The 13,116-nt window shown below is 40.5% G+C and overlaps 1 protein-coding gene across 1 annotated transcript in view; it reads left to right on the forward strand.

The window, feature by feature from the left end:
* CPNE4 (copine 4) overlaps nucleotides 1-13,116 on the forward strand; it is a 206,273-nt gene that overhangs the window by 94,287 nt on the left and 98,870 nt on the right. The window contains exons 3-4 of the mRNA XM_081996851.1: nucleotides 5,967-6,038; nucleotides 9,574-9,648. Of these exons, the coding sequence (XP_081852977.1) occupies nucleotides 5,967-6,038; nucleotides 9,574-9,648 (147 nt within the window). The remainder of the gene's footprint in view (nucleotides 1-5,966; nucleotides 6,039-9,573; nucleotides 9,649-13,116) is intronic.

A 13,116-nucleotide genomic window follows, 5' to 3' on the forward strand; every position in this document is an offset into this window, starting at 1 on the left:
GAAATAAGATCAAAGGGCAACATGTGAATCCAGATTTAATTACAGCAATATAGAGCATCTTTTCAGATCTGTCCTTAACCTATTTGGGCTTGTATGTAGTAAGGCAAATTTAGATCATCTTCAAGGGAATTTCCCACCCCGACTTACCACAGAGCTGATATCCCTTAGCACCACAGACCAGAAATCTAGTCGAGACAATGTTCTGAGGTGATTGCATATTTGATAAATAGGAATCACTTCATGTGCATATCCTGCCTCTCTGAAACAGAGCAGCGGCTCTTACATTCTGTTCCTATTCCCACCTCTTGCAAACATATTCAGTATATGTATTACTGGACATGTGGCTGTCTTAGACCAGAACTGGGTAGTAGCTTATATGTGGCTGTATCTGCAAATAAACTTTGGCTTCACTTCCTAAGTCTCTCTTAGCCTCACCTCTTAAATCTCTGAGGTTTCTACATCCATTTGTTCACCAGTAGGTCATGCTTCTAATAAAATGTTCATGAAAACACAGGTTCTGGAAATGTAATGAGGTTTATTAGGGCTGAACTGGATTGTACTATCTGTGTTTTGGAAAGAAGAGAGACATTTACTTTCTGCACTTCTTCACATCAGTTTTGGAGAAAACACCTTTTTCTCTGAAGTTTAAGTTTTAAATTGCAAGTTTTTGATGCATAGTCAAACCAAAGACTCCTGACAAGTGGAAGACCTGTAGTTAATTACCTTCTCATAAGCTGTTTTGCAAGTTCAGCCATTTCTGTAACTCTGAACTTAAACAAGTGCTTTCTAGGCCCTCGAGTTATCGTTGTTTAGGACTTGCTGTCTGGCAATCAGGTCAGCAAATGCTTTTTATGATAATGTTCAGAAGAAGATTTACACTGATACATAAACAATAAATATGACATATAATTGGTGGCAGCTTCTTTAGAAGTAGTTCTTTTAAGCAATGAGAGCTGGCTTGTACAGTCCATGAACAAAAGGGGCAATTTACTGCTAAGGAAAATAGATTCCTTGACAGTTATTGCAGTGATAGTCTGCGGATCCTAAATTGCCAATTACAGTTTGAGGCAATGATGTTGGCACATTGTTGCCAGATGGAAGATTCATTTTACTGGCCACTTAATTAACAACTGGTAAACAGTTGCACCCAAATACGCGTATTTACATATGCAGAGTGCTTAGTGTGTCACAATGATGCTAATGGCTTAGAGAGCAAGTCTTATTAATGCGATGTACTAATGGGAATGTCAGAATAAATTATCTTCTCTGGAACTGCGAGTTGTTTATCTGCTACCTGCATGGGAGCTCCTGAGCGTCAGGTTTCTGTCTGCCCAATGCCTCTTGAAAGCTGGGAGGTTTTCCCTCTGTAGGGAGCTGTAGGAATTTGAGTAGTTCAGGGGGAAAAGTCATGCGATTTCTAAAGGAGGCTAGCTGAAGGCCAGGTTTCCATCCAAGTTCTATCTCATATGGGAGCTATATATATGTAACACATCTGAAAAGTTTTCTGGTACACAATATCCACAGCTTTCAGTGGAAGAGCTTAATGTATTTTACGAAGTTGTGTGTGCATCTTGGGGAGGGGGGAGAGGTCATAGAGATATGACCATAGAGCTGCTTCCCAGCTACCATAATTCTTTGTCTGGTTGGTATGGAACATATACTTCAATGATACAGAAATAAGACATATTATTCTTAATATATTACCTCTCATCTGAGAATCTCAAACAAGTTTTTTTTTAAATTGCACCCCACAGATCACAGGAGTGCAACAATTTTTACTTGAACCTGTTTAGGTGGCAAGAAACCAGAGGTATGAGTGACTTAAGGCGTCACAGCAAACAATATTTCCAACACCCTAGGGGAGAAAAAGGACATCTGAATCCTGGCAGTACTGGTCATTTTACCAATACTCCTGTCTGGTGTGGCCACGGACCAATACTAGTGGTGAAATCCAGAAGTTATTTGGAAAAGTCGGTGAGATGATGGCAGCAGGCTGGTTTGTGGAAGGCAGTCCAAAAAGAACAAGTGTTAAATTATTCATTTATGTAATAGCCAGCTGCAAAAATGCAGGGTAAGAAACAGCTGGCAATCTGAAATGGTCATAAAATGAACATTAGTTAACAGTATCATGGTGTTCTTAAAATAAGTCAAATGCAATTGTGGAGTGTATCAACAGCATAGCTTGCAAGGCATGAGAAGCTCTTCTTGCATGGGAAGGAGCTGGAGGATTATGTCCAATTTTGAGCATTATTCTAAGCGTAGGTTATGGGCCGGTCCATGAGGGCTCAGCACAGAGCATTGAGAATGGTTTGAGGGCTAGAAAATCTGGTTGAAAAGGAAAGATAGGACAAACTTAGGTTTTGTAGTTTAAAGAATCATAGAATCTCTGGGTTAGAAGGGATATTTAAAAGTCGTCTAGTCCAACCCCCCTGCAGGGAGCAGGGACAGCTTCAACTAGAGCAGGTTGCTCAGAGCCTCATCCAACCTGACCTTGAATGGTTCCAGGGATGAGCCATCTACCACCTCTCCGGGCGACCTGTGCCAGTGTTTCACCACTCTCACTGAGAAACACTTATTCCTTATATCTAGTCAAAATCTGCCCTCTTTTAGTTTAAAACCATTACCCCTTGTCCTGTTGCTATAGGCCCTGCTAAAAAGTCTGTTCCTATCTTTCTTGTCAGACCCCTTGAAGTACTGGAAGACTGCAGTAAGGTCTCCCCAGAGCCTTCTCTTTTCCAGGATGAACAACCTCAACTCTGTCAGCCTGTCCTCATAGGGGAGGTGTTCCATCCCTCTGATCATTTTTGTGGCCCTCCCCTGGACCCTCTCCAACAGGTCCTTTTCTTTCCTGTGCTGAGGGCTGCAGAGCTGGACTCAGGACTCCAGGTGGGGTCTCACCAGAGCAGAGTAGAGGGGCAGAATCACCTCCGTCGACCTGCTGGCCACCCTTCTCTTGATGCAGCGCAGGATACGCTTGCCCTTCTGGGCTGCAAGAGCACATTGCCAGCTCATGTCCAGCTTTTCATCCCCCAGTACCCCTAAGTCCTTCTCAGCAGGGCTGCTCTTGATCCCCAGGCTGATCTCAAACCTCATGAGGTTCACACGGGCCCATTCCTCGAGCTTGTCCAGGTCCCTCTGGATGGCATCCTGTCCCTCAGATGTGTCAACCACACCACTCAGCTTGGTGTCATCTGCAAACTTACTGAGGGTGCCCTTTATCCCACTGTCTATGTCATTGATGAAAATATTGAAGAGTACTGTTCCCAATACAGACCCCTGAGGGACACCACTCATCACCAATCTCCATCAGGACATTGAGCCGTTGACCTCTAACCTCTGGATGTGCCCATCCAACCAATTCCTCATCCACCCAACAGTCCACCCATCAAATCCATCTCACTCCAATTTAGAGAGAAGGATGTTGTGGGGGACTGTGTCAAAGGCCTTACAGAAGTCCAGACAGACATCTGTAGCTCTTCCCTTGTCCACTGATGTGGTCACTCCATCATAGGAGGCCACTAGGTTGGTCAGGCAGGACTTACCCTTGGTGAAGTCATGCTGGCTGTCTCATATCACCTCCCTGTCCTCCATGTGCCTTAGCATAGCTTCTAGGAGGATCTGCTCCATGATCTTCCCAGGCACAGAGATGAGGCTGACAGGCCAGTAGTTCCCAGTGTCCTTGCTACCCTTTTTGAAAATGGGTGCAATGTTTCCCTTTGGCCAGTCTCCAGGGACTTCACCTGTCTGCCAGGACTTTCCAGATGTCATGGAGAGTGGCTTGGCAACTACATCAGCCAATTCCCTCAGGATTCTGGGATGCATCTTGTCAGGTCCCATAGACTTGTGTATGTTCAGGTTCCTTAGGTGGTCTCAAAGCTGATCTTGTCTTACAGTGGGAGGGACTTTGCTCCTCCAGTCCGTGTCTTGCAGGCCATCCCCTTGAGAGGTGTGGCAAGAGACACTGCCAGTGAAGACTGAGGCAAAGAAGCCATTGAGTACCTCAACCTTCTCATCTGTTGTTACCAATCTGCCAGTGTTGCTCATCAGGGGGGGTATGCTTTCTTTGAGCTTCCTTTTCTGTCTGACATACCTGTAGAAGCCCTTCTTATTATTCTTTGCATCCCTTGCCAAGTTCAGCTCCAGCCACACCTTGGCCCTCCTGAGCTTATCCCCACATAACTGGGCATCATCACTCTACTCATCCCAGCATACCTAAAGATGACTGTGGACACTTGATATTAGTCTTCAGTTATAAAAGTTGACTGAAAGAGGAAGTTAAAAATTATTGTCTTACTTATTCATGGTGCATTGGACAGAAATAATGGGCTTAAACTGCAAAGAATTGGATTAGCTGTTAGCAAAATATATTTACAGTAAGTATAATGAATACCATAATAAATTACCTTGTCCTGCATTAGGACTGAGAATCTGAACAAAGTGATTCTGGATGTCCTGTGCAGCCCTGTGATGGCTCTCCTATCTCACATTTAAAGCCCATTTAAAACTTTCTTCTGTCGTCCTGCCTCTGTCATGACAGTATCTGAGGATAATCTGACATTCTGCTTTTGCTTTTCTGTTCAATTAAGCAAACTGATGGGCAGGACAAACATGTTTCCCTGGGGTGATGTTAGGCCAAAACTTACATTCTATTCGCTCCTATCTCACAGCACCTTTTTTGCGTGGCTGTGACTTTGCATTACTCATGCTCCTCTGACTCTGGCCATTACCTACTGATGTGGTTTATTGCTGAAATATGTATGATGCCCAGGACCCTAGTGAAGGGCCTGGAGACATTCTTTTCCCTTGATGATTGCCTCTCTTTTACAACTAATACTTCTGCATGTTTTGCCAAACATCTATTTGTGGATCATTTTATTTGGAGTGTTATAGATTAGCCATCCTGATGAAGTTGTCCAAGTAATGCTGGATGGGGGAAAGGACTGTTTCTAGTGTAAAAGCCACAATCCAGGGCTTAGGGTTTTTCCCGGGGCAGAAGGGAACTTTTGCTCAGTATCAGCACAGCACCTGGCACAACACAATTCTGCTGCAGTATTGTCACATTAAAAATAATATTAATTGTGATTCCTAAGCTGTGTTTGGAGTTACTTCTACATCTCTCTATATTTTGAAGTTTTCTGATTAAAAACTAAATAAATTAATACAGCATTTACTTTACAGAGAGGAGGGACCTAGTATACCGGGACATCACTATAGCTTACTAGGTATGCATTATTGTAAGGGTTTTTCCTGTTCTAATATTTTTACTGATCTAGTTTTAAAAGTTTCAAGATTGTTAGGGAAATTTAATGATTATTGGCATAAGAAATAACATCTTTTGTCAGTGTCACTCTGATAACATTTATTTAAAGAACATTTATAAATTGGTCAATGGACAAGTTCATTGCAGTGCTGAGTTCCAGGGGGAGTCTGGTACCTGATAAGGAAAGGAGAGGATTTTGGAACTAAGACTATGGGGCTTATTGCTTGCTTCTGTCCTGAATATCTGTTGCTGATATTTTGAAATAAAAGCCTTCTCTTTGAAACAGACTTAAATTTCCTATAAAAATAAATGGGTTTTGGGAACATCTCTGATAGATTTGCTGTGTACAGCTCCCCCCTTATTGTATTCTAAGTCCATTTAAAGCTTGCTTCTGTCCCGCTCTTGCCATCATGGCAACAGTTGAGGAAAGTCTGAAGTGCAATTTCCACTCTTTTGTTCCACTCAGTGAATTGTGTTCTTCCCCTTCTGCTTGACTCCATCCGCTTGCTTTGTCCTTCCATCCCTTCCTATCTGTAGGCTTCCTGGGGAACCTTTCTTCTCAGTCATGGTCTTACTGTGCTAACTATGATCATGGATTAAGACACTACCTTGATAAAAAAAAAAGGCAACATAAAAATGAAGTCACAATAAGCCATGTATTTACTACAGATTCTAATTTTTTCCCTTTGTTTTTATTTTTGTGCAGATTGTTTCACAGAGGAAACTCTCCAAGTCCTTACTTAAACATGGGAACACAGCAGGAAAGTCATCTATAACAGTAAGCCACTCTTAAATACACTTTTATTTTCCTGTTATTTAAAAACATCTAATGTGACTAATTCTCCCTAAAAGCATCCTGCTAAGTAACCAGAACAACCCTTGACTGAGAAATGTATTTAAATTGTTTATTTAACAGATTACTTGTACTGTTTCTGATAAATGCTTGTTGTAAAGAAATGGCAATAAGTAATGTGTGATTTGTACAAAAGCCTCAGTATTTACTACTACTACTTTTAAGGTACTTTGGTGACAGCAAGAAAGTTGTGCTGCTGGATTATTTTTAGCTGAAGCTCTAGAACCTTCAGAAACTCATTTTGACCTGCTTTGACACATGGACTCTGAGGTTTCTCGGTCTTTGGACTTTTTCCAGTTTCTAAAAAAAACCCAGCAGAAACAACAACTCAGAAAATACACATACATACGCACCCAGCAACACCAAATGCAGAAGTTTGATGAGATTAAGTATTTTAGCTGTGTTGTAATGCAGTTACGGACTGGATATAGTTACCACAACCCCATGTGTATCTTGAAATCTGCAAATCAATGTATTACCTCTCTTTCATCTTTCTCTTTGCTGGCTTGTTTGGGAGATCAAGCTTGTCTGTGCTGAAACTAGCATGCTTGTGACATTTGCAGCTCTGCATTAAGACAAAGACTATAATAAAATATTCTGCTTTGGGGATCTCTGCTCTGTTGCCTCATGAGGTTGAGAAGGATTTTTTTCCTTGATGTGCAATTAGCCAGATGGGTTTCTTTTGGCTTGGTTGTTAGATTTTTTTTCTGCCTTCAGCCACAGAAAAGACAGCAGACTGTGAGAAATAATGCTTTCTGAGAGCTCAGGGAATTTTCTTTCTTAGATGTCTTCCTTGGTGCCTGACTGGGAAGGGATTTGCTTGAATACATAAGGTGAAACTCATTTTGATCTGGGGTTGGAAAGGAATTCCCCACTCTTCTGACCTAATAGAACCAGGAGAGGGTTTTGCTCCCTAAATAACTTGGTGTGTTTTTCCTGCTGGGGTTACCAAGGCATGCTTCATCTTGTCCATTCCCATGGTGTTCTGCACCCTCTCCTGCTCTATGAGGGACACAAAGGAGTTTAGTCTTCTGAAAACACAATGCTCTAGCTCAAGCCTCTAAAATCATTAGGCTTGCTAGTAGAGTGTTCTGGCAAAAATTAATGCTGTGTGATATACAGAAGATGAGAGAAAATGAGTTAATAGTCCCTGCTGGATGATAACCACAAACCATGGACCTTAGTTACTTGCTTTGGCTTCCAGACAGTGGTACTAAAGAGCAAGTCAACTTGACTCAAATGGGAGAAAACTGAACTCAGATAAAAAATATTGTGTGAGAAGTTTGTTGTCTCAACAGAGTAAGTCAAAATCAATATATATCATTATTTCTGGACTTAGGGTATATACCAGGTGTCTGTCAAGTATGGAAGTTACAAATACTAGTTTCCTAGCTTGTTCACTGTAGTGAATTACGAGTTTTTTGTAGGTTTTTGAAAATTCCTATCTCAGCACTTTTCACTGGAATTTTATTAGCCCTTTCACTGTGTAATGTCTCATCAGTACAGTTTTATTATATGACTGTGGGATAAAAACAGAACCTTAAACCACTTCTCCAGTTGGATCACTTATAAAAGAGTGATCATTATTTTCAGTGAAAAATATTTGTGAAACTTGGTGTGCAAATCCTGGAGCACTGTTTGTCATATACAGCTTATGACCTTTTAAACCACGAAACTATGTGGAAGAGAGATGTGTCAGACTCTGAGACAAATTTCTAACAAGCTCATGTTTGCCTGGAACATGTGAAACACCACATACGTGCTTGTGTGATGGTACTTTCATGCACGGTTAAGCATCTGTGTCCCTACATGGCTACATGTGAATATTTTGCATGAGGAAGCACCACAGTTCACTGCTGTGAGGTGTCACAGACAGAATAGTCTTAACACCCCACAGTCGCTTTGGAGGTGTCTTTCCTCCAATGCAGGCTTTACCTGCAGGGCACAGGCCCTCAGAAGTACCTCCTCTGGCATGGAGCACCTCCTTCCAAGAGTGTATCTCCAGCTGTGTCCTCAACAACATCCATTTCCTGTGCCTCCTCCAGCATCTTCTTTAGGGTGGCCTCGCAGGCTTCCTACCGCACCTCCCTTTGTGCCTCCTGCCTCTAGCAGCTGCCACCCTTTCTTAAATATGTTCATACAGAGACGCCGTATGCACCTCTGATGGGTTGATGTTTTGGGATGCCGTTGGTAGCTGCTGCCCACTGCCAGACCAGCTGGAGCCAGCTGTGACCAGCATGGGGGAGTTCACAGCCTCCCCACACAGGTCACCCCTGCAGCCCCTGCTACCAAAACCCTGCCAGTTACGCCCAATGCAGAATCTGTTTGTTTCTGCAAAGAAAGAAAAAAGGTCTTAAAAAATCCCGATGATACTAAAGTTTACAGAGGCTGTAGACAGCCTGGCTAATTCCTGGGAGCTGCATGTGTGGGCAGTAAAAGCATCGCACGCTGCAGTGCTCTGACTGCATCTCTAACCTCAGCAACCTTCAGCTGGTTTGAATAGTTGGGGTGTCCCGGCAACTCCCCGAGGACCTGGAGTCCATGCAGTGGAGATGGTCTGAGCCTGGCTGAGGAGCTGACACGGCTGCCAAGTGTGTGGCCATGGGCATGAAACACCCAGGAAAAAGGTTCTTTAGGACGATTTAGTCTCTGGGGAGAATATTTACAATAGGGAATGATTTTATAACTGTCAAATAGAATATAATGTGGTTTGTTTCAAAGAACATTTTTCAGTGAAATATCCCAGTTTGGTTAATATGTTCTCTCCACTGAAGCATTTTAATGACCTAGTCAGGAAGCCTGTTTTGGTTGTTTGTTGGGATTTTTTAACAACATTGCACAGCACAGTGACTGGCATCATTATGAGCATAGCTTACGCCGTCTGAAAGAATCACACTACATCATTTTAGTGTTACTTTCTTCTGACTTGGTCTACAGTAAATGGTTTTGCCAACATAGCTATAGCAAAAAAACTATACCAGGAGAACTCTCCTACTGTAAATGTGCTTTCACGGCAACTAATGACAGGTGACTTCACTTCTTTTTCCCTTTAGGTTGCTAAATGATGCTGAAGCAGCATAAAAATAAGCAAAGCTTTAGACCCAAATAATGCAAGTCTTGTATAGCTTTTTTGTCCTCTTAGACACTGTGAGACTGTGGAAAAGTACTTGGTCAGAGGAAAGGGATCCCTGATGGATGTTGAGGTCTGTCCATTGACAGGTGATTGACAAGGCATAGTTGTGTGATACAAAATGATTCAGGTTTGTAAGCTTAGCAAGGTGCCACCCATCAGCTGAGCAAGGGGTTCCCTGAATCCTCTTAGCCCTTCCTGATTGCAAAGAGAAACATATTGTACCACACTTCAGTTTCCTAACAGGGTCTACAGTCTTCACACTGGACAATGGCATCTTTCTCCCCTTCCGTTACACCAGGCAAAACTCAAATGTCACTTTCCATTTAGGTGATTGCTGAGGAATTGTCTGGCAATGACGACTACGTTGAGCTTTCATTCAGTGCACGGAAATTGGATGACAAGGTAAGCTGCTTGATATTAACCTTACTGAAAGATATAAGAACGCCTGCAAATATAATTTGATGAGATTTTCCCTGACAGATATATTTTGCCTTATATTATTAAACACATCAGAGATTTCAGATTAATGTTCACAATGAGGCTTTCCTCAAGTTGCGAAGTAATTAAAAAAAAAAAACCCTCAAGGGAATCTAATTAAAACCAAGACAATTTAATTACGCTATAACCAAGACAATGTAATTATTTAAAATGCGACAGATCAAAAGTGTTTAGAGAAGTGAGCTTTCTATAAGAAGTCAAAGATGATATAGTTGAAGTAAGCGTCTTAAAGCTAGAAAACTTCATAACAGCTCAGTTATGACATATATTTTGTTGAACAAAATGTAGCTTGAATGTGAGAAAGTGACTCTTGCATATTTGTTAAAAACTTTTTCCCTCTTTAATAAGAAAACTCTCCACTGACTCAAATCCTGCTCTTCATTATAAGGACTACTTCTTTCTGAAAATATCTGTTGTTGTTCAGCAATATACATATAATAAGCACCTCAAGCAATATACGGCCCATGACATCCAGAGAACTGCTTGTAAGGCACACTCTGCATTATTTCAGTGTAACAGAAGACACATAATTATTTGACGTAATCTGGTGAATATCTTTGTAATTAATAGATGCCATAAGGCTATGAGCCTCTTTAGATAATAGGGCTTTACATATAATTGAAGACCAGGCGATTACAATTGTACTCAATCACAATATCTACCATTACTATATAGTCCCTTCCTATATATAAAGCTGCTTCTAATTAGAACCATGTGGTAACACCATACAAAAGTTTATGATTCTAATGCTCTAAGCATGTGCTTGTAAACATTTGACATATGAGTAGTTTAAAATCAAATGAGTGAGAGTACTTTTGGATACATAAATCAGATTTTCAAAATCAGGCTATAACTGATGAATAATATTTTCAGTTGAAACTGCCAGGAAAACTCAGACAAGCAGAAAGCACCCAGAAAGATTAATGGTACCAGAATTTGTTTAGAGCATACAGGTAAATAACATTACTGTGCTCAGGATCGTTAACAATCATAAATGATCAGGACCTTAATTTGCTTCTCATCTGAAAGATTAATTACTTCTTCCTTCAGAGTTGCTGGAGTCTTAGTGTTTCTGAATCAAGTAAGTTATTTAGGTATCAAAATGCAGATTTAGCAACCTCTCTATAAGACAGACCTCTTTAGTCCTGATTTCCAAAGTTATACACAAGTTTCTTCCTGTTCCACATACTGTTACATCTAGAAAAAGGAAAGGAAATGTACAACATAATAAGACCTTACTTGGTCATTCCTCTTCCACAAATGTAAAATGTAATCTGGTGTAGATATTATGATTGCTTATGGCTCTTGTAGGTATAAATTAAAAGGATACTGCCACAGTGTGCTTCTGAGCCAGGTTGATGTTGTCTGGGCAGCTTTAGAGAGTAGTTGAAACACTTTATGGAGATAAATTAAGGAGGATCATTCTGAAATATTACAAGTACATTGTCATTCTTACCATTTTAACATGTCCAGTCAAGGTGGGCTTCATCTAATAAAAAATTCCTGGATGGTGCGTTGTGCAACTCAGGCAATGATTCATCATATGTTATCTGAATGAAAACTTCTGTCTTCAGCTGATGAAAATCACTGGAAACCTATTACAGTCGAAAGAAGTCTTTCAATTTCCTCTAGCTAGAGACGTAGCTCTAAACCTGGCTGAACTTTGGCTTACCTTGCTTATAAGAAAAGGCTAGGGCTTTTGTATGGCTTATAATGAACTTTGACATCAATAGATGCAAGGCATTATTAATAATTATTGTTATTATGGTTTGAAATTACTTAAATTGTACAGTTCAGCCCTTGGTGAAAAAGCATGAGTGCCCCGATGTCACATAAAGGTCCAAAAAAACCCACCAGAAAATTGAGAAGACCCCATTTTGTGAAATCCTAAGCGTGGTTTTGCATGCCTCTCCCTACTCAGAGGAGTGAAGACCTGAGTAGGGGTGTAACATCAGAGAAGCAGACTGAGCGCTGGAACTGGCCTGTGAGTCTCCCGGAAGACAGAGGAAGCCTGTGGGATCTATTGTTCGCACTGTGCTACCCAGGGCCACCTTTGTAGCCCCAGAGGCTCCTGCACTGGAAGGGGTAGTGGGGGGTTCTGGATGTGCTTTAAGGATAAAAAAAAAAAAAAAAATTCTTTCCATCTGTTACTGTCAATGGTATGTATTCAATATCTTGAATGGACAAGAATTTTCTTCCTCTACCCTTTAAAGGAAAATTCCTTGAAAGAGGATCCAGATTGTGGTTCCTAAATGTATGAGTTTCATCCACTAAGGAAAAATGTGAGAGCAACACATTTTTGGCAGATTAAACACAATTTGTTGGTATAATTTAACAGGCAGTATATGTTTGTTGGTTTTTTTTACTCCCCCCACATAAAACTGCAAGAGTTTTAGAGAGGCCATAAAACAAGTAAAGCCTACTCAATTTTTCCTGGAGCAGTGGCTGAAACATTCAGTAAAAAATTATAGAAAAGTCACAGGTATGAAAGTTTCCTTTAGTTAACTGACTTTGCAGAGATAAAGGTTATATTTTTTTATTGCAGTGCTTGTTGGGAAGGCATAACTGCATTTTCGTGTTTTATTGAAGCCCAGTCAGCTCAGATGGCACGTCTTTGTTTCAAGAGATCCACTGAGAACACTTCACAGTGGAACAATAACTTTTGGAAAGGTTCTATTGCATTAATAGCTGTGTCACAATTACCATAACAAGCAGTATGTTTTTATGATAGCTATAATAAATTACGAGCACTGAGGCAAGCAAACTGCTTTTCCTGTTCTGAGAGAGGCAGTTATCATTGCTTGGGAAATATTTTCCAGCAAATGTCTGCAAAATACAAGCTAATATTACTTTTTTATATATTTTCCTGATACTAAACTGCTAAAAAAAAAATATCCTTAAATGCCCTGTATTGCTGCTGAAGGATTTTCAAAATTATTAGTGTCTTCTGGCTGTTTCAGCCCTTTTCTGACAGACCTTTGACTTGACCCCCAAACATGAATTTTAAAAAGTGTCATGCTCTGAAAATTAATGTACTAAAAGACGTGTCAAACTAGGTGCTAAGAAACGGAGGTAGTTAATTTTTTAAAGTTTAAGCTGTGTACTTCTCTTATTACTGTGTAACCACCGCACATACTGAAAGAACAGTGTGTATTATACCACTAGCAAATGCATTATATTAATCATTTAAATATTATTAAAATATCAAAACGTTAGACCCTTATTGCTGCTATTCTTCTTTCAGAGTATGTTCTTGTGAGATAATGCAAAGCTGTTAGATTCAGCATAACAACCAAAAAGCTTTGGAAATGTTAATAGCTATGAAATAAAATGTTTCTTCTGTATATAATTTTTAAGTTGTTACAAAGCACC

This window comes from Phaethon aethereus (genome assembly GCF_964289735.1).
Source record: "Phaethon aethereus genome assembly, chromosome: 2".
In the NCBI taxonomy this organism is placed as follows: domain Eukaryota; kingdom Metazoa; phylum Chordata; class Aves; order Phaethontiformes; family Phaethontidae; genus Phaethon; species Phaethon aethereus.